This window comes from Apium graveolens, chromosome 10, assembly GCF_009905375.1.
Source record: "Apium graveolens cultivar Ventura chromosome 10, ASM990537v1, whole genome shotgun sequence".
NCBI lineage: Eukaryota > Viridiplantae > Streptophyta > Magnoliopsida > Apiales > Apiaceae > Apium > Apium graveolens.
The window spans coordinates 173946659-173967827 of record NC_133656.1 but is presented as its reverse complement, the minus strand read 5'-3'; the positions used below and the strand labels follow the sequence as shown (position 1 = coordinate 173967827).

At 35.8% G+C, this 21169-nt stretch overlaps 2 protein-coding genes and 1 non-coding gene across 3 annotated transcripts; 2 read left to right on the top strand and 1 right to left on the bottom strand.

The window, feature by feature from the left end:
* The first annotated feature begins 10477 nt into the window (after positions 1 to 10477).
* On the top strand, positions 10478 to 11918 carry LOC141693956 (alcohol acyltransferase 9-like). The gene has a single exon (XM_074499148.1). It carries the CDS (start codon positions 10499 to 10501, stop codon positions 11807 to 11809), a length of 1311 nt encoding a protein of 436 aa, XP_074355249.1. The 5' UTR covers positions 10478 to 10498; the 3' UTR covers positions 11810 to 11918.
* A 1826-nt stretch (positions 11919 to 13744) lies between these two features.
* On the bottom strand, positions 13745 to 16038 carry LOC141692628 (uncharacterized). The gene is made up of 2 exons (XM_074497520.1): positions 15882 to 16038; positions 13745 to 14712 (listed from the first exon to the last, which is right to left on the bottom strand). The coding sequence occupies exons 1-2, from the start codon at positions 15927 to 15929 to the stop codon at positions 14011 to 14013; spliced, it is 750 nt and encodes a 249-aa protein (XP_074353621.1). The 5' UTR covers positions 15930 to 16038; the 3' UTR covers positions 13745 to 14010.
* Positions 16039 to 16117: 79 nt separating this feature from the next.
* TRNAQ-CUG (transfer RNA glutamine (anticodon CUG)) lies at positions 16118 to 16189 on the top strand. The gene has a single exon. It is a non-coding gene; the product is annotated as a tRNA-Gln (tRNA).
* Positions 16190 to 21169: the final 4980 nt, after the last annotated feature.

The following is a 21169-nucleotide window of genomic DNA, read 5'->3' as shown; positions in this document are numbered from 1 at the left end:
TTGCTGACATAGTATACGGGTTTCTGGATTTTCAATTCCTCCTTAACCAACACAGCGCTCAAAGCACTTTTTGAAATGGCTAAGTACAAGAGTAATACTTCATTCAAAGCTGGCTTGGACAACAACGGGGCCTGGGCCATATACTTCTTTAACTCTTCGAATGCCTTCTGGTTTTCCTCATTCCATACAAAGTCCTTAATGTTCTTTAGTGACTTGAAGAATGATAAGCACTTGTCTCCTGACTTGGAGATGAATCGTCCTAGCGCAACAACCCTTCCTGTGAGCTTCTGAACATCCTTGACGGTTTTTGGTGGTTCCATGTCCAGGATTGCCTTTATTTTATCGGGGTTAGCCTCTATCCCTCTCTTGGAGACCATCAATCCCAAAAAATTTCCAGATCCTACTCCGAAAGCACATTTTGTAGGATTTAACATCATCTTGTGGTACCTCAGGACCTCAAAAGCTTCCCTCAAATGGGTTATATAATCAGTCTTTACTAGACTCTTGACTAACATGTCATCAACATAGACTTCCATAGTCTTGCCAATAAGATCCTTAAAGATTTTATTTACCAACCTTTGATAGGTGGCTCCTGCATTCTTGAGACCAAATGCCATAACAAGATAACAATAAACACCAAAGTCAGTGATAAATGATACCTTTGGAATGTCATCCTTGTGCATCTTAATCTGATTGTATCCGCTAAATCCATCCATGAAGCTCAGCATCTCATGCTCAGCAGTGGCATCAATCAAAGTATCAATTCTTGGCAACGGAAAACAGTCTTTAGGGCACGCATCATTCAGATCAGTGAAGTCTACACACATCTTCCATTTTCCATTGCCCTTCTTCACCATTACAGGGTTTGCTAACCATTCCGGAAATTGAATCTCCTCAATGAACCCAGCCTCTAAGAGCTTTTCTACTTCTTGTTTTATAGCCTCTTGTCTTTCCGGGGCAAAGTTTCTTTTCTTTTGTTTCACTGTCTTCCGACTTGGGTCCACGTTTAACTTGTGAGTAATCAGCTCCGGGTCTATGCCTGGCATATCAGCTGCTGACCACGCAAACACGTCACTATTTTCTTGCAAAAATCTCACCAACTTCCCTCTAAGGGGCTCCTCTAATGTGGCTCCAATGAATGTCATCCTCTCAAGATTCTCGGGGTCTATAGGAATCGAAACCAAGTCTTCTGCTGACTTTCCTCTCTTCTCATCATTTTCTCGAACATCCATATCTTCAATAGGAAGAACCTACCCCCCAACTCCATCTGCCCTCAAAGAGGCCACATAACAGCTTCTAGCCATTTTTTGATCTCCTCTCTCTTCTCCAATCCCATTCCGGGTGGGAAACTTCATGACTGAATGGTAGGAAGAAGGGAATGCCTTGAAGGCATGTATCCATGTTCTTCCCATGATAGCATTATAGGTTGAACTAGCTTTTACCACCACAAAGTCCAACATCTGCGTCGCTTGCCTTGGTTCCGTACCTATGATGGTTGGCAACTTGATTATCCCTTCCACAGGACATTCTACTCCTACAAATCCATATATTGGCATGTCGGTTGGTGTCAACTGGGAGTCGTTATACCCCATCCTTAGAAAGGCGTCATGGAGCAAGATATCAACTGAAGCACCATTATCCACAAGGACCCTCTTGACCGGGCTATTTCCTATTACCGGTGTTATGACCAGTGGGTCGTCATGAGGAAACTTCACACCCTCTAGGTCAGAATCATCAAAAGCCAATGTTACTTCTGTCCTGGCCCTCTTCGGGGCTTCTCCAACAATATGCATAACCTCTCTAGTATATGCTTTTCTGGAGTTTTTGGATAATCCCGCAGCAGTTGGACCCCCAAAGATCGTATTTATCACAGGCCCTCGAGGTCGCGGCCCTCCATAAATTGTGTTTACAACTGGTCCTCTAGGCTGGGGGTTTCGCCCCTGATCGTCCTGGTCCCTCCTACGATCTTCAAAGTTCTTCCTTCCATTATTATTCATGTCCCCTCCTTCTCCAGTGTATTTGTTCAATCTTCCTTTTCGAATGAGGAACTCAATTTCATCTTTCAGCTGCCTACACTCACCGGTGTCGTGACCAACATCTTTGTGAAATCTGCAATACTTGCTCTTGTCTAGCTTGGCAGGATCAGCCTTCAGGGGCTTAGGCCAACGAATATCTCGATCTTTCTCGATTTCCATCAAGATCTGGCTTCTAGGAGCATTCAGCTTAGCGTATTCAGTGAACTTTTGCCCAGGTCCTCCCTTCTTGGGGGTTGAATCAGAGTTTTTTCTCGGTTCTAGGATACTTGTCCTTAGCGATATACTCCAGATCAGTCTTCCGCTTCTTACTTACAGCGGGCTCATTACTCACTACGGTCTTTCTCATGCTTTCTTCGACTTTGATATACTTCCCTGCCCTCTCCTGGAGCTGCAACATGCTTTCAGGGGGGCGTTTGGCCAAGGACATCTTAAAGAACTCATCCCTAGTTCCTTGTTGCAGTGCTATCATGGTTGCCTTATCATCAAGGTCTGGGACTTTTAAAGCCTCCTTTGTGAAACGATTCAGGTAATCTCTCAAGGATTCCTTTGTTCCCTGCACAATGCTCATAAGAGATGCGGAACTTTTCTCATGAACTCTCCCACTGATGAATTGCTTAATAAAAGCCTGACTTAACTCTCTGAACGACCCAATAGTTGGGGGCAAACGACTATACCACCTTTGAGCCATACCCGACAGGGTTGGAGGGAAGGCCCGACACTTTATAGCATCATTCACGGGCTGCAATAGCAGTGCATTAGAGAATGTTCTAACATGATTAGCGAGATCTCCCGTGCCATCATAAGATTTGATAGTTGGCATCTTGAACTTCCTTGAGATATGAGTATTCATTATTCCTTCAGTGAAGGGTGGAATAGGATCATCAGGATCTCCAAGGGGAAGAAGATTGCTTGGATCAGCCCTTGGGACAACAACCCTTCTCTGCACCGGACCGTCCAGGTCTATGATGGGAGGATGATTTCTCCCTCTAGGAGATGCTTGAGGTCTGGTGGCCTGATGCGCCTCCAAGTCGCGCATCAGCCTTTGAATCTCAGCCTCATGAGCCCTGATCCTTTCCTGCACTTCTTGGGGATTCGCCCCTTGGGTGCTTTGAGGGCGTTGGCTTCCATCAGCCATCGGCTCTTTGCCAGCACGCCTTCTTCTTGGGGCTACTTCATCATCCGAAGATTCGGAGTCTCTCTCAGTATAAGGACCAGAAAATTCCCGATCCTCGGGGATAGGAGCCAAACCTCGTATGTAGGGGGCGATTGCCCTCGTGCTTCACTTCTCCCAGCATGTCCGCTTCCTCCAACCTCGGGGTAAAGGGGCATCCCATAAGGGGGGTTAGTAGTAACAACAGTTGAATATTCATACCCGACGGGTCGAGAATTCACAGGTACATGTACTTGTTGAACTTGAGGATTTGTACCTTGAATAGCCGGGGGAATCGTCCCTTGTGGTTGAGTTGCCCCTATCTGGGCTTCCCCTTGAGCAGATGCATAAGTTGAGTGAGGGGGTATCTCCACGGTTGACGAAATCACCTGGGTTGTTCCTGATGGTGTTCCTTCCTCCAGAGCTCTAATTGTTCTCCGTGTTCTTGCCATGGTTGTTGTTGTGCCTTCCCACAGACGGCGCCAAATGTTATGGATTAAAAACTAATATATATAATTGCTGTATTTATTACTAAGGAACGTGAGTTTCGAGGCTCGATTTGACTGCTCTTGTGTTTCGTGACTCAATTTGCCTTAACAAGATGCCTACGTACCTTGCTGATTGCCAATGATCAAGTCAAAAAACGTAGTTCTGATTTGTGGGGTGAGGCCCCTTATATAGATGCTGGTGGTCCTTGAATTGGACTTGGTATAGGAGACTTGGTGGTCAAGTCTCTGAATTAGGATAGATTTAGGAGTCCTAGGAAGTAGGAAGCTGATCCCTTATCCTATGAGGTTCCTTGGAGGCCAATCTACAAGGATTTACATCCCCACTAGGACTTATCTTAATAGCTGTTTTTCTCCCTTATTAATTAATTATGAAATTAATTAATAATCAGGGTTTTGGGCCTTCTTTGTTCCATCAGGCCTGATCTGGTCCATCAGGCCTGATCTGGTCCATCAGGCCTGATCAATGTGGTAACCTTTCTAGTCTGAATATCATACATCTTCTTATTGGGCCTAGCAGCCCACACCTTGTACAATCAATGTAATATTTAATTATACAATGAGGATTTATTTATCCCTATCATATACCATGGGTTAAAGTTTATTCGACTCTTTCCAATTTAAGTAATCATTTTTTTTGTTTGTTTGAAGTGAGTATTGATTCTTGCGTAGATGTTATATCATTCTTTTCACTTGTTACGTATTTTTAACACGCACACACAAGTCGGGGGTCTTTTGGAAAACAGCATCTTCATTGTTCAAAATGAGGGGAAGGCTGCGTACATCATACCCTCCCCAGACCCTGCCTTAAGCGGGATATACTGGGTATATATGGTTTGGTTTGGTATGTGCTATAAAAATTATTATTTTATTCAAATCTAAAATATCCTATATATATTACATGTATAATATTATAAAAATATGTTATTTTACAAAACATGTTTATTTTGCCGAACATTTGTTCAGTTTGTAGAACATACACATTATACTTATTAAATTTAACGGATCTTCAATAATTTTAATAAATTAGTGATATTTATAGAATATAATCCACAAAATAATATATTTTATAGTATTTTGATTGTAAAATATAGGTGATTTCCGAGTTTCCGAAAAAATAGTGATCTTATAAAAATTTACTTTACTTTAATATTATTTAAAAACAATTATAAACAATATTTTTATTTTGTTCTTTATCTTATGTCCTTTCTCGATTTCCGTCCAATTTTTTAAAGGGAAACTAAGAACATGCTTGCAACTACTTCCCCCAAAAAAAGCTTTAAAATAAATTTAAAAGAACCCATTGATACACAATTTTCAAGAACTAACTCCTTAATTACTTAAGTAAATTTTAACCTAAGCGATTATTCTTTTTAATGATATACGTTAATTTTAAAAAATTGACTCCCACTTCGCAAAGGAAAAATATTTTTTATTCGCTCGAGGTACCTTGGGATTTGGGATTACGCTACAAAATGGAGCAAATAAAGTTGTGCCTAATGCGTATCAACTGTTACAAAGAAAAGTGGAGCCTATTAACAACACACTCTTCCTACTTTTATTTTCGTTCTATTCATAAATTGCGGGATATAATTAGACAAATGTTAATTATTATTGAGTTTGAAATTTATAATAAATAAAAAATCATGGTATGTAATATTATAAATAAATTATTGGTTATATTCATTTTAGTAAAATGAATTAAACAATTATCATCGATCAGCTGTGATAATGAAAAATGTTACAGCATGGAGTGATATACTCCCTCACTACCCCACCCACATTAGTTAATTCACGCTGATGGTATACATGAAAATATATCATTAAATTATTTTTTTTGATAAAGATAAAAAATTAAAAAGAGAATAGCATTGGGGGTAAGCAGATTGATATAACCTTAAAGAAATTAAATGCTTACATTAATTTATAGCAAGTCCAAGAGAATTTTAGTATTTGCCTAATAAATATTACAAATTATAGTGTACTGGTGATTTAATATATAATATATGTACATGCACTCCATTAATAATTTGGCTGGAGTTGTGTCTTATTATTAAAATAATAAAATATTTAAATTATAATTTGAGGGAAACAAAAGATGGCGAAGAGAGATATATAAAAAGGAGGGAAGTCAATTTTTTTTATTTACAGAAGTTAAATAAGGCATGCATAGTGATGTCCTAAAAATAGGACTTGTGGTTAAATAAGAACATCTTCAACACACTCTCTATTCAAGCAGCTAACTCAAAAATTGAGGAGGGAGAATCAAAATATTCCTCCAATATATCTTTTAAAATTACTCTTAACTTTAAGAGTCTAATCTATCTCCTCATTTTAAGAGTCAAATTTCACTCTTAACTATTTTTTATTATATATTTTTAATAATATTATCTTTATCTTTTCACTTTTATTTTTTTTTGAATTCAAAATATTTTTAATAATATAAATAAATTAAGAAGTCAATATAAAGGATATTCTTGAAGATGGAGTCATATTAAATTATTAAGAACCAATAACTTATATTATTTATAAAAAATAAGTTAAGAGTGAGTTAAAAATACTCTAAAACATTATTAGGACATTATTATTGAATCACTTTTTTGATAAAAATATCCTAAATTTTAACTTAGAATAACATATAGGCAATTGTTGTTGGACTTCCTCTTTGGCTTTTGAAAGTTATTTATCCTACCCTATAAATATGACATAGATAAAAAAAAGACCCATAAAAAGAGTGTCGTGACTCGCGAGCACATGCGCATCAAAAGAATCGAACCAATTTTCAAATATGCACAAATATTTTTGACATCCTTGAAATTATCACGACCTAGCTATATGTATATATAGGATATTGAGGTAGCTAGATTCCCTTTTATATATTCCAAGTCATCACACGCAAACTCTGAAATGTCATTAATATAAAAATTAAACAGCTTGCTCATCCATGCATGGCAGATCTCTGCCTCTGGGAACATGGTGGATCAGATAAACATATACTCCGAACCAACCAATCACGTACATATGTTTACGAACCTATCAGAAGTTTCCGAGTTAGAGATTCGTGCATGTTTCATGTCTTGATATTATGATATAAAATTATACGTTGTTGAGGATAGTAATATAAATATAATTCTCCTATGTTGAAAAAGAGCTGGCACACTTCATCATCATCGCCCTCTGTTTAGGGTACTCTCAAACTCTATTACATTGATTGTCAGCAGAAGTTCGTATCAACTTTAATTTGAATACAAATCTGTTCTTAGTTATATTAGAATACCTAAATTTAATTATTTACTGATTCAACAGAATTTGACAAAAATTGTAATGAGCTCAAACTTATATAAAACTAGGTACGGAGCCAATAACATGAATTCGATATAAACTCCAACTCATGATTAGAGTTAAGAGGAAATATAAAAAAAAAATTGTAATGGCTGTGGCCGAAGTTAAATACTATTTTGAGAAACGGGAAGAAGAAAATATTAAGAATGGAAGGCGAAGAGGAGCGCTCAACATTCAAAAATCAAAATTGTGCATGAGATTTTCATCTCACACGCCTCCTAAATGATAGAAAAATCCTTTATTTTCTGTTACCTTCCATGGCCTATGTACAAGGACATTAAGACCCAATAATTAGATTGCAGGTGGTGCTTAATCAAAGGGGCAGCTGGGTTGTTTGTATAATTGCTTGCCTACATCATTATTGAATATTGTACATGTTATTGAATGTAGTACTTGTTTAATTTCAGTGAAGTGGATGAAGATATGAAGATTCGATGATCTGAAATCTAGTAAAATGTATGTATATTTCACATTCATAATAGACACAGTACACATATAGTAAAGTATTATCTTTGAAAAATACACACACACTTAAAAGACCATATATTCCCGGCCATCACTTGTCCATCAAAAGGTGGAAGATGAATGATTCCATACACAAATTGCTAGGTCCCATCACTCCCATGCAATAAAGTTATTGTCGTCGTCGTCGTCGTCATTATCTTATCAAGTGTGGGTATCTAATATCAAATTCTGCAGTTTGAAATTTGTTTACATTTCCATCACCTCTTCATTAATCCTCCAATCTTTTTATTCAACTTACATACCACCAATCTACCTATAGATCATTCAGATATATAACACTGGTCTAGCTTAATGTTTCAGACTCTAAACCTTGACCAAATAAATTTGAACTTCTAGCTAGCTATAGTTCTGGTAGCAGTGCAAAAACAGAAGAAGGTACTCTGAGAAATTAGGACCACAAATAGTCAAATACCCACCCTTATATCTGAACCAGTTGATTACATGATTTTATGAGTTTACCGTCCCAAGATTCAATTTCAGATATGTCCAGATTATTAAGTAGGAAATTATATTGTGTTAGCCCTTTCCCGGATAAACCGATGTGGGCATAAGTTGGTTCGGACTTGTAGTTATCACTAGGGGCGTACGCGGTTAATTTTGATGTGGTTGAGAGGTCAAAATCACACCAAATTATATATATCAGTTTTCTTAAATCTCCAACTTCAGTCGCATTTGCGGTTGCGGTTAATCGCGACTTTTTCAATCGCGCGGTTGTGGTTGGTGCGGATCGACCTGCGGTTCAACCATCGATTTGTACAAAAAATGATAAATAAAAATGGTCCATTAAAATTATACTTATCAAATTTTAAAAATTTGTAAAAATAAAATATACTACATGAGTACAAGTGGTTATTGGGCTTGAGCTCAAGTTTTTATTCTTTCAGTAGTTTATTTGAATTATAAAACATGAAGTTCAATATCCCAAAATCTCAAACTCTTTATCTTCTAATTCTTATATATGGTTATTTCTATATTTTATGAGTATATATTTATTATATATATAGCGGTTTACGGTTCGACTTTTACGATAATTTAAAAATTAAATTTGCAGTCAATTCAATCCATGAATATGCTTATGCTGTTACTATAATTTTAAATTACATTCTATCCGTATTTTACAGTTTTCCGCAAAGAGTGATGCGATTGTGAATGTTACGAGCACAAAAAGCGGATTAGCGGTACACCCCTGGTTATCACAAACAAAGAAATGAGCTGAGGACCACAGCAATCTCACACAACATGGTGAAAAGGAATCAAAAGAAAAGTATCCAAGGCCATCAAGTCATAATAATAATATGCCATTTGAAAACCAGACACTGTACTAAAATTGTAAGACAGACGGCAGGTTACCCGCATATATTTACATCAGTGATAGAGGGGACTTGTACCCCACACACATTTCATCCTGTCCTTCCCCCTTCTGCCTCTCCTCACCGTGTGTGTCTATTATTATTGTATACTACCTCCGTCCCGTTAAACGTTTCCTCTTTTAACTTTCGGTATTGTTTACATTAAGCGAATAACTACTAATTTACGTCTTATCTATAATATCAAATATAGTCATGAGTAATTTCGTTGGATTCATATTTATCAGTACTTTAATACAGTGAAATTTTTATATTTAATATTAATACGAATTTAAAGATATTAACAATCAAAAGTATGCATTGACAAACATGTCCTAGACAAATAGGAAACGTTTTTAGGGACAGAGAGAGTACTATATATTTTACTATTTCTCACTATTGTGTATTCCCTCGCTCCCTTCCAATTGTTTACATTTTTGAGAAAGTGTCCGACACGCATTTTAAGGTGCATAAAAAGTATAGTTATGTAATTTATTTTTACAATTTTTTTTTCTAAATAAAAGTTGAATGTTTTAATTTTTATTCAGAAAAACAAAATCGTAAAAAAATTTACAGAACTATTCTTTATATGCACCTTAAAATGCGTGTCGGAAACACTCTAAAAAATGTAAACAATTGAAAGGTACGGAGGGAGTATTTTATTTGCGGTACCGGTAATTAAATCCCGCAAGAACCGCAAATATCCTTGCCCTACACCCGCGTAACCAGGATATACAAACATTCTAGTATAATTAATACACACAATTTTTTAATATAAACTTTATAATTTAAGGTAGTCGAAAACGTGAAAGAATTTATTAAATATCGACAAAAATAGTAATATGATATTTTTGGCTCGATTCGGTCTAATTAAATATTATATTATATATATTATATAAAATATTTTTAGAATGATATTTTAATAACATATAAATTAAAAAATACTATTTAATTAGGCTAGCAAATTTTTACCGTCAAAGTAATTTGAAAGTCCAACTCGAACTGATAAATTATTTAAAGAGTAATACTGAAGATAAAAAAATGTTACAAAAATTATTATAAAAGGATAGTAAACAATATGACAATATTGAATAATTTAATTGATACAATTAGTGTTAATATAGTGGGGTCTATTTATCAATACAAATATTACATGATAACTATTTTGATAATTAATTTTATAACTCTGGTATTTTCCTTATTTAAATAAGAATAATGTTAGATAATTAAAAAAAATCAAAATAATTACAATATGATGTGACATAACAAGTATCGAAATCTAATTTTGTGAGCACATATAATGTACGTGAGATCCTATATTAATTATGAAAAAATTATCCCTATAAAGTATTTAATAAAAAATATAAAAATATTTGGGAACTCTAATATTTTTTTTTAAATATGATTGTCAAATGGAATTTGAAGATTTTACTAATTAAACCTAATTCATTTAATTAACGTCCTGGATCATGCCCTACCGCGCTCTTTTGTCCAGTCCTACAGGCCACAACCTCTTCTCCTCAACCTCAGATATATTATATATAAACAGCACACAGACCATATAATATTTAGACCACAATAGAAACCAACAACATGAACATGGCTAGTTCAGTTCAAGTTAAAGAAATCACTCTCATCACTCCATCAGCCCCAACTCCCACTCAAATCCTCAACCTTTCTGCTCTCGATTCTCAACTTTTCCTCAGATTTCCCATCGAATACTTGCTAACATACGAGCCTTGTCATGGCTCAGACAAATCTGCAACCCTAGCTCAAATCAAGCTAGCTTTGGCTCGAGCCCTAGTCCCCTACTATCCACTAGCTGGTCGAGTTAGGGCTCGAAAACATGGTTATGGGCTTGAAGTTGTTTGTCAAGCCCAAGGTGTTGTGTTCATCGAAGCAGATTCTAATTTAGACATCTCGGATTTTGAGGTGGTCCCACTTTACGTCACGGAGAGACGGAAGATGCTGTCGTTACACGTGGTGGATGTTTTGAAGGGGGACCCACTTTTGGTGGTGCAGCTGACGTGGCTGCTTAATGGTGCGGTTGCTCTTGGTGTTGGTTTTAGTCATTGCATGTGTGATGGTGTTGGTAGTGTTGGGTTTCTTAACTCGTTTGCTGAGTTTGCTAGACTCGGTAAGTGTAGTTCTAATCCTGTCTGGGATAGGCATTTGCTTGATCCCAGTCATTATGGTTTTGACTCAGTCGTAGGTCATCCTGAGTTTAACCGAGTTACTGATTTTTGTGGGTTCATGACACGTTTTGCGCCCGAAAAACTAACTCCAACTTCGGTTACGTTTGATAAAATTTTGTTAGGTGAGTTGAAGAGCGTAACATTAACGAGTCGACTCAGTGAGTTACCGTATACTTCATTTGAGGTACTGTCAGCTCATATATGGAGAAGCTGGGCCAAATCACTAAACTTCCCACCTAATCAAATTTTAAAACTATTATTTAGCATAAATATTCGTGAACGAGTGGAGCCGAGTTTACCTGCTGAATTTTACGGAAATGCAATCGTACTAGGTTGCGCGCAAACTAGCGCTAAAAACTTAACCGACAAGAGCCTGAGTTACGTAGCTGAATTAGTGAGACGAGCAAAAGAAAAAGTGGGAAATAATTACGTGCGAGAGGTAATCGAGTTAGTGAGTCAGACTCGGGCGAGTCCAGACTCAGTTGGGGTACTCATCATGTCACAATGGTCAAGACTGGGGTTAGATAAGGTTGACTTCGGGATGGGGCCAGCAGCACAAGTGGGACCCATATGCAGTGATAGATACTGTTTGTTATTGCCGGTACAGAATCAGACGGATGCTGTGAAGGTGATGCTGGCAGTCCCCACGTATGGGGTTGACAAATACCAAAGTTTATTATTGAAAAACAACAAATCATCATCTTGCTAAACAGGAGTATTTATTCAAAACTGTATTAGGATCTGATTATTAATTATATAACCAGTTGACATTGTAAGATACCCGTTGAGATTTCTCGTGTTTTTTAAAAGGGATTCTAGGTGATGGAATTTAGATATGATCAGCTCACACTTTGTATTGTCTTAATTTTGAATGGAATATAAGGATCAGTCATATTTTGCAGCCTCATAAAACACTTTTTAAAGTCATGTTTGTCAACAACAGTTTTCTCATGTCCAGGTTTTTTTGCTTATGGTCATCTTCAGTAATGTCATTGACGGAATCAGAGATACAAAACTGTTTGGGGTGTAATATATAACTACCAATTTTTAGAGGTTAGCTACTATTTAAAATAGAATATCTCTTGATATTTAACTAAAATTTGGGGTTTTAAAAAAAGTTTTCTACTAAATTCTTCCTTGGAACTTCGTCTAACTTAGGCCTGTCCAATCCCGCTCTTGAATGTCTAGACAAAATTTAACGAGCTCGATTATGAATTTATAGTTTCCAATTCGGTGGAAAAAAATCCCTTCAACCATTTTTCATCTTTGAATCACAATCTATATGTTTTAATATGTCACCATACTTCTGTTAAAAAATCTCTCGGCAGATTGCGGTGACTGTTTTAACTCCATTAGAGTTATCAAAGGGTCTTCATTTTGAATACATGAGACATAGATATGCCTGAGAAAGAAGAGCCAAACAATAATACAGCCCATGTAGCATATGTTGCTTCCTTAAACGAAGACCATTAGTCCACCAGGTTCAAAAATCAATAATCCAGCCAAGAACAAACTTGTATGTTTGAGCCTTCTAATTATAGGTAGCATTGTGCCAGCATAGGATTATTTTCCAGTACTTCAGTACATCTCTATATGTATTGCAGGTAGCCCATCTTCCATGATAAGTGATTAAAGATCTCAAGTGCAATATCTGCGAAAACAGAGCTACTCTGATTCATGATTTGCCTGCCAGCCTTATATAACCCACACACAGAAACAACTTTTATTCAAGAAATAGAACAAACATGACAATGCTATTTTGCTAATTTATATGATATTTTTTAAAGTGAGTGACTAATATGCAGTAGCTGTAATCTTTATACAGCTTTACGAGAGTAACAAACCCTTTATTTCATCACTAGAGTAACTCCGTAACTACACTGCAAATGCGCTTACATCCGCTCTCTGCTCACTCCTCACTCAGTCAATATCATTATACAAAGCAATCCAGACCGGGGTGTAAAAATATAAAAATGAGACTAAGGTAACAATTGGGGATGGCATATATAGATCACACTTCACAAGCCAAAGCATCAAATATTGAAGACTAATGTAACAACTGGGGATGGCCTATATTGATCATACCTCACAAGCCAAAGCATCACTAACATAAATGATCATGTCTAGCTCAGCTTGTTTAAAGGATAAGCAATGTGTTATTGATTGCTTTTTCATAAGCTGCATTAGAACACATTTGCAAAAACATAAGCTAACTTAGTAGAAAGACTGATTAGGTAAGAATAATAGGAGGATCCAGTTGATAATTAAGATTTGGCAGTGATCATTTTATGATCGACTTCACTGCTATAATCAAGACTTAAATTGCTATCATGGTGCGCATAAGAACTTCTAAAAAAGAAATGGATAAGTTCTAGATTGTTGGTACAAGTATAGAAGGAATTCAAAATCCTACAAGATTTTTTCTCTAAAAGAATTTTTAAAGAGAGTTGAGAAGTTAGAATAGTATTAAGAAATGAAAACCAACTGTGCAAATGCAAAAGAAGATCAGACAGAAATTAGAGCATGCAGGAAAATGATCAACAGAGACCTGGACACTCAGTTGTTCAGGTCTCCGGGCAGTTTTTTAAGGACTTGGACTCGAACAATAACTTCATTGTTGGCGTGTGGCTTTACAAGACCTGAATGATCCTCCGAACAAAATATTGCATGTGTATAATCAAGAAGCAAATGTGCATAATACAGATTTTATGAAGCAATTGAGAGCTTGACAGTTATAGACTTGAATATTTGTTGGTTGGAAATCTAATTTGTACATTCAGTATACAAGGCTCAGACGATCACTGAAAAAGTTTCTAGCCATGAAAAGTAATCTGAATCACCTACAAGAGACCACCTGTATGTCAAGATTTTTGGTTCTTCTTAGAAATAAAGATAAATCCTAAACCAATCTCAGTTCTCGTTGAAGTGAATAGCACCAACTTTCCACACTACGTATGTTGTTGTAAACATCACCGTGCTGATTAAAACAACAGAAAGTATGATGAAAAACACTTCATTTCCTCCTGGTAACTCAAATGTGAGACCCTTTTTTGGCATCCCCCGTTTACTGTCATCCAGCATGTTTGTTGGTGCTTCCGGAAGCCCAGGCCTTCGTTTCCCTTTATCACTCTCTCTCAAAGTCTCGAGTACTTGGCTTCCGAGTTGTAGCTTAGGTGCTTTCTTGGGTTCTGGTTTACGACCTAGAACTCGGGCCGCCCTTAGTTTCTCTCTTGCAGTTAATCGTGATGATCTTATTGGTGTAGATCTTAGGTTAGCAGGAGAGTTTCCCTCTTTCTGCTCAGAAGTAACAGCTGATCCATTAGAATCCTTAGAGGCCTGGGACTGACTATCCAACGACTGACTGTCTTCTGAGGTATTCGAGGATGGCAGATTTTCTGTTGAGGGCTGATTATCTGAAAGTGATGCTTCAGCATTTCTAGAACCCTTATCACTGGTTTCGACAGCAATATTATCACCACTAGCAAATAAAACAAACGGCTCCAGTCTTTTTAATTTTATTCGTAATCCAACTACCCGAGGATGACAAACCAAATGAGTGACATTTTGTGCAGAAGCTCCAATATCAATTCTTGATGTGTTATGGTAATTAGCCTGAGCATATAAAGACCTAGTTAGAAATAAAGGTGCACTGCAACCACCACAATATGCTCAATATCTAGGATCAATTTGTTTGACAACATGTGCATAGAGGCACCAAGAATCTTGGTACGTGCAATGACATCAGAAGCCTGTGACACCTCATTGCAAACTTACTTTAAGGAATATAACATAAGCAACAATCAGAACATTAACAATTAACAGTCCCGTATATTGCAACCAGTCTAACTGACTATCATAGGGAAACATGAAAGGAAATTTAGAACTTAGTCGCTCTGTAATTATGGTATGACACACTATGTTACTCCGACTCAGGTACAGATGATTGTCGGACAAAAAACATATCCGGGTGTCAGACTTAAAAAACCTGAAATTAAGGACACGAGAACACTGTCCTATTATTGACACAGGTACATGGACACTACATAATAATATTATCAATAAATATCATGGTAAGTAAATAAGATGCCTTAGCAAAAAATGTAACAATAAAACTCAATTCAAACACAATCCCGTAAAGGGCTTTGCAAATTAAGTGTTTCTTCTACTTTATTATGAATTCTGCTTCTGTCTTTCTTCTCATGTATTTAATTTTGCATCACAAGTTTAATCATACATGGCCTTATAGTTGGTCAAAGTGTCTACAATTCAAAGGATGCAACATTAACTCACTGTTAGTGTCAGTGTCCAAATGTCTAACACCGCAACACGGGTAGATCCGGAAACAAAAGAGTTGAAGTAACATAGATGACACAGTAAGTTGCTAACTTCTCATGGCACATATAGTTGTATTACAAATTGCAAAGGTACTTTAAAGCCAGCATAACACTTTATCTAAACCACATGATAAAGTTGTCATGCAATCTAACACTGACTGAACAAAGTTCTAAACTCTTAAGTCTAGAACATTACTTTTATTCACTATAAAATTTTTTAAAAAAATACACATATTTATGCAGTTTACTAGTAGAATATATTCATGTTAACTATAAATAGTTATTTATATCAATAATTAAGTCCACTTTAGCACTATTTATGATTACTACTACTCAATATTACTAAACAGTCTACTTATCCACACAAAAAAAAAAAAAGGATAAGGCTAGCTAGCTGATGAAGGGCTTTTATAAAAACATAATAGAAAGAGAAAAAGAAATGAATACCAGGGATGAGGTGAAGCAGACAAGTGAGTTTAAGGAAAGAGCAGCCATTTTTGTTGGATTAATATAAGCAGAGCAGGTTCATGTACCCATCTGAAGCCCAGAGAAGAATGATGAAGAAAATGAATATAAATATGTGGTACTGAATTGTAGACTAGCACGATCAGAATCTGGCTCTTTTTATCATGATACATCTAGTCTAAGGTTTTATTAATAGAAAGTTATTCATTCAACAACTTGGTTCTATGGTCTAGCGGTTAGGACATTGGACTCTGAATCCAGTAACCCGAGTTCAATTCTCGGTAGAACCTTCTTCTTCTTTTTTTTTTTTGCTTTTTTTTCCTTCTTATATTTTTGCTAATTCCAACACATTGTTTTTACATAAACAACTTAACCAGGGGCTTTTTTTTCCTTCTTATATTTTTGCTAATTCCAACACATTGTTTTTACATAAACAACTTAACCAGGAGCCCCTTTCATTTTGATTTCCACTGGAGTTGATCCCTGCAGGGTGTACTCCGACCCGCCCAATCAGAACCGACACTATATGGTTTGATTCTAAACCGATTTTTTCCAACCCGATATATATTTGGATTGGGAAAATATTAATCCCATTTATTTGGGTTGAATATGTGTTTCGATATTTTTAAATCGATCCAATCCAATCCAATTAAAAAACATAAATGCACGCTGATTCGTTAAAAAAATGTCGGATTTTCTAATAACAACAATCTGTATTTTATTAAATGGTTTTTTTCTAAAAACAGGGGGAGTACTAACCGCAGCTAATAACTTCTATTGTGACTAAGAGCATCTCCAACCATAATAGTTAAAATGGTTAGCTAAATCACCATCATCTAAAATTTTATTGAATCTGTAAGGTTTTTTGCTCCAGTGATATTAGTTATACTGATTAGCTAAATTCAACAATAGACTATCGGGTTAAAATCGGGAGAGTCATAACAATGAGAGAGTATCGATTTCGATGACAAGGTTTGAAGAGATGAAGGAAAGTTATACAGATAGATATATAGATACGAACATAATAGACAAAGAATGGAGAAGACGAAGCCACGCACAACTCCCCAGAACTCTCTGCCTTTTGTATTCAAATATACATAAAGGGCATAAAAGTAATTATATATATAGAATTCTTTTTATTAATTTATTCATTCATGTACTTTTTTTTACGGAACAATCACGTCCTTTGATATAGTATAATTAATATTTTATCAAACAAATCCATTATAATGACAAAATAATAAATCCTTTTATATAATTTTTTTAATCTAAAATTTTAATATATATATGTATATAATGATAATAATAATCTAATTGGATATATATATTTTATAAAAAAATATTAAAATACATCCGATTTTTTTCCGATTTTATATACCGATAAATCGCAAATCGATAACTCAACCGATCCATCCCGATTTCTGATTTCTATAACACTGACAATAGTATGTTATATGCATTTTTAAATTATTTTATATATATGTAAAAATTTCACATGTTAAAATAAATAATATTTAATTAAATACAATTAAAAATAAAAAATTTATTTAATGAAAAAATATTGAATATATATTTATATAATTATAAAAGACACTTATATGTGTTAAAAATATATACTTATATGTATAATAAAATTTATATTTAAATTTATATTACATTTTATTATATTAGATTAGATTAGATTTATTAATATTTTTATAAATATGTAATGTTTATTAAAATAATTAATAAAACTGGTCAATAAAAAAAATTATATTTTGACACTTAATATAATATAAAGTTAAAATATTAAATATGAAATAAAAATTTTAACATATATATATAGTATAAATATAATATGAATATATGTGTGTATTGATGTGCAAAATTAGGTTAAAATAAGGTAAAAAGTTAAGAAAGCTGACCTGGATGTGACGTGGATGTTTTAGCTAATGGCTACAGGATCAACAGATATAGAAGATGGGATACATGATATCTAAATTTTTTGCTAACAAGTAACTGTTAGAAAATTAGGATTTTAGAGCTTAATTTAATTATGTTCTTGATGTTAATCCTAAAATCTAATTATTGAAAATTGTTCAATGATATTTGAACTTAAATTTTCATGTATGGTTTTAAGAATTTTCTTAATGAAATCCATATGAAATGAGAGTTGAAAGTAGCTTGGAAAAGCTTGGAAAAATTTGAGAATGTTTGTCCCACATTGAAATAAATAAAGGGGGTTGTGTGCTTTATATGGTATTATCCACATGAGTAGTATACAACTACTAAGGTGTGTGATGGTCCATTGTGTTGTTGTGTGCTTCACGCGCGCACACACACACGCGCCGCCGCCCCGCCACGCACCGGACCGGGTCGAAGGGCGATTTGGGCGAATGTCTCGGCGTCTCGCGTACGCGAGGCGACCTGGGCGAGGATTTTATTTATTTGAGAATTAATTTTAATTCGAATTTATTTATCAGTGATTGGATTATTATAGATTGTTGGGCTTAGTCTAAATACCTTGAACCTGGACAAATAATATAATCTGATCTGTAACTGATGAATAAAATCAGAACTTAAGTTCTGATATGATATCTCAGAACTTAACTTAAGTTCTGTGATATCAGATCAGAAATTAACTTAAGTTCTGATAATAATGTGCGTGTTAATGTGAAAAGCTGTTACAAGTAATTTAAATTCAAAATCTGATCAGTTTTGATTTTTTATTAATGAAGCAGTTTAATTCAGACATTAAGTGTGTGGACAGTTTCATTTTCTCCTCTCCTATAAATAGAGGTTAAAGTGAATGTATTATATACACTACATTCTCTTCTCTTCTCTTCAACCTCTCTGCATTTCTCTCCCAAAAGTCCTGAAGTGCTGATATTTTCCGGCGACTGAGGTGCTGGTCGAAGTGGAGCTTTTGTTGCTGCTGTTAACATAAACTCCGAGCTGTTTTATCCTGGTGGAGATATTGTGCGCATCCCAAACGCAGCAGGTAGGGGCAATATTCTCTTCAAGAGCAGCCAGGACTTCGAGAAAGGCCTGGTGACTCAGCTGTGATCATTTTTCTTGGCATTTTGTATCTGTGAACCTTTATTTCAGTCACTGTTAAAAGCTATGGTTTCAGGTACATCTTTCTTTCTCTCTTCGTTATTTCAGTTACTGATTTTGTTTACCTGCATGTTTTGTTTTGTTAACTGTGGACTTGGCCTAAACTTGCTAAATTCTTTATACACTTGCTTCTATGTTGCTATATTTGTTAGTGAGATTTACAATATTCTTGAAGAGAATATTAGTTATATAGAATTTAGCATAATGGTTAACGAAAGTGAGGTTATCGTTGGTGGTGGTAGCAGTTCGGGTGCAACTGCTGGGGCCATTGATTGGACCACCTATAGTTTCCCACAGGCTGTTGAACTAACCGGTTTACCGGAGAAATTCAACGGTGGCATTGGCTTTTCTCGCTGGCAGAAAAGGATGAAGTTGTGGCTGACTATAAAGGGTCTGTGGCCGGTTGTGGAATATGAGAAACCAGTAGTGGATCAAGAGAAGGCTGACACAGTTAAGGCTTTTGCGAAGTGGGCTGAGAAGGATGGAGTGGCTAGGGCGGCCATTCTGGCGGCACTAACAAACACTTTGTTTGATGTCTATTCTTCTGATGCCTACTCTGCAAAACTCTTATGGGAGAAGCTGGACCAGACACATAATACTGACTCACAAGGTCTAGAAAAGTATTCTGTGGCAAGGTTCCTCGAGTTCAAGCTGGTGGACAATAAGTCCATGACTGAGCAGGTGCATGAATTCGAGATGATAGTGCATGCTTTGAAGGAGTCTGGAATGAATCTCCCGGAGAAGTTTAAGGTGATGAGTGTGATTGAAAAACTCCCGAAGTCTTGGGAAGAGTTCTCTCTCTCCCTGAAAAGACAGAAAGGAGAGATCACCTGGACCAACCTTATGATGGACATCTCGGTGCAAGAACAACACAAGTCCAAACAGGGACATGTGATGCCAACTGAACACGGTACCTCGAAGGTAAACATAGCAACTGTAGGACAGAAGAGGAAGGCTTTTGCTAAGAAAGCTAATAGTAATAAACCTAAGAGTGACAAGGACAAGGCCAAGAAACCCAAGGCAAACAAACCATGCTGGTCTTGTGGGCAGGTTGGGCACTGGAGTAAGAACTGCCCTACGAAGAAAGCGAAGAAAACCGAGGTAGCACAAGCAAATGTTGTGCTTGGAACCGCAAGTGGGCCTGTAGTGAACATGGTCGTTGGTGAGGCTACGGCTTCTGAAACCGACGTTGACCGGTATGTATCCTACAACCCTGTGATATTTTCTACCTATCTGTCAAATGAATGGTTGATAGATACTGGAGCTAATGTGCATATTTGTGCTGATATTAGTTTATTTGTATCTTATCAACAGAGTCATAGCTTGACTGTGAAGATGGGGAATGCTAGTGTTGCTCAAGTACATGGAGTTGGAAACGTGGATCTGAAGTTCCCTTCAGGACGTATTCTATCTCTGACGAGAGTGCATCATGTTCCCAACATGCGTAGAAATATAATAAGTGGAAGCTGTTTAGTTTCTAGTGGTTTTGAAATTTCGTTCAAGTGTAATAAAGTAGTTCTTATTCACACTGGTACATTATTTAGCAAGGGTTACTTATCAAATGGTTTATTTGTTATTAATGCGGATCCCGTTTTGGGAAATTTGAATAATAATGTTATTCCTTCTGTTAACTGTATTGAATCCTCGAATATATGGCATGCTAGACTAGGTCATTTAAACTTTGGTGCTCTTAAGAACATGATGAACTTAGAGTTGATACCAAAACATATCATAGAAAAGAATTCTAAATGTCAAGTATGTGTGTCTGCTAAACAAATAAGGAAACCTTTTCATAACGTTGTTAGGGATTCAGACTTGTTAGATTTAGTACACACTGATATTTGTGAATTTGGTGGTGTGTTGACCAAGGACCAGTTTAGATACTTCATTACTTTTATAGATGATAGTAGTAGATACTGTTATGTTTATTTACTTAGACATAAGGATGAAGCACTTAGTAAATTCATTATATATAAAACTGAAGTAGAAAAACAAACTAGTAAGTTACTTAAAAGATTGAGATCTGATAGAGGTGGTGAGTATACGAGTAATGCTTTTAATGAATTTTGTGTAAACAATGGTATAGTTCATGAAGTTACTCCACCATACACACCAGAGTCTAATGGGATTGCTGAGCGAAAGAACAGAACATTTAAAGATATGATTAATAGTAT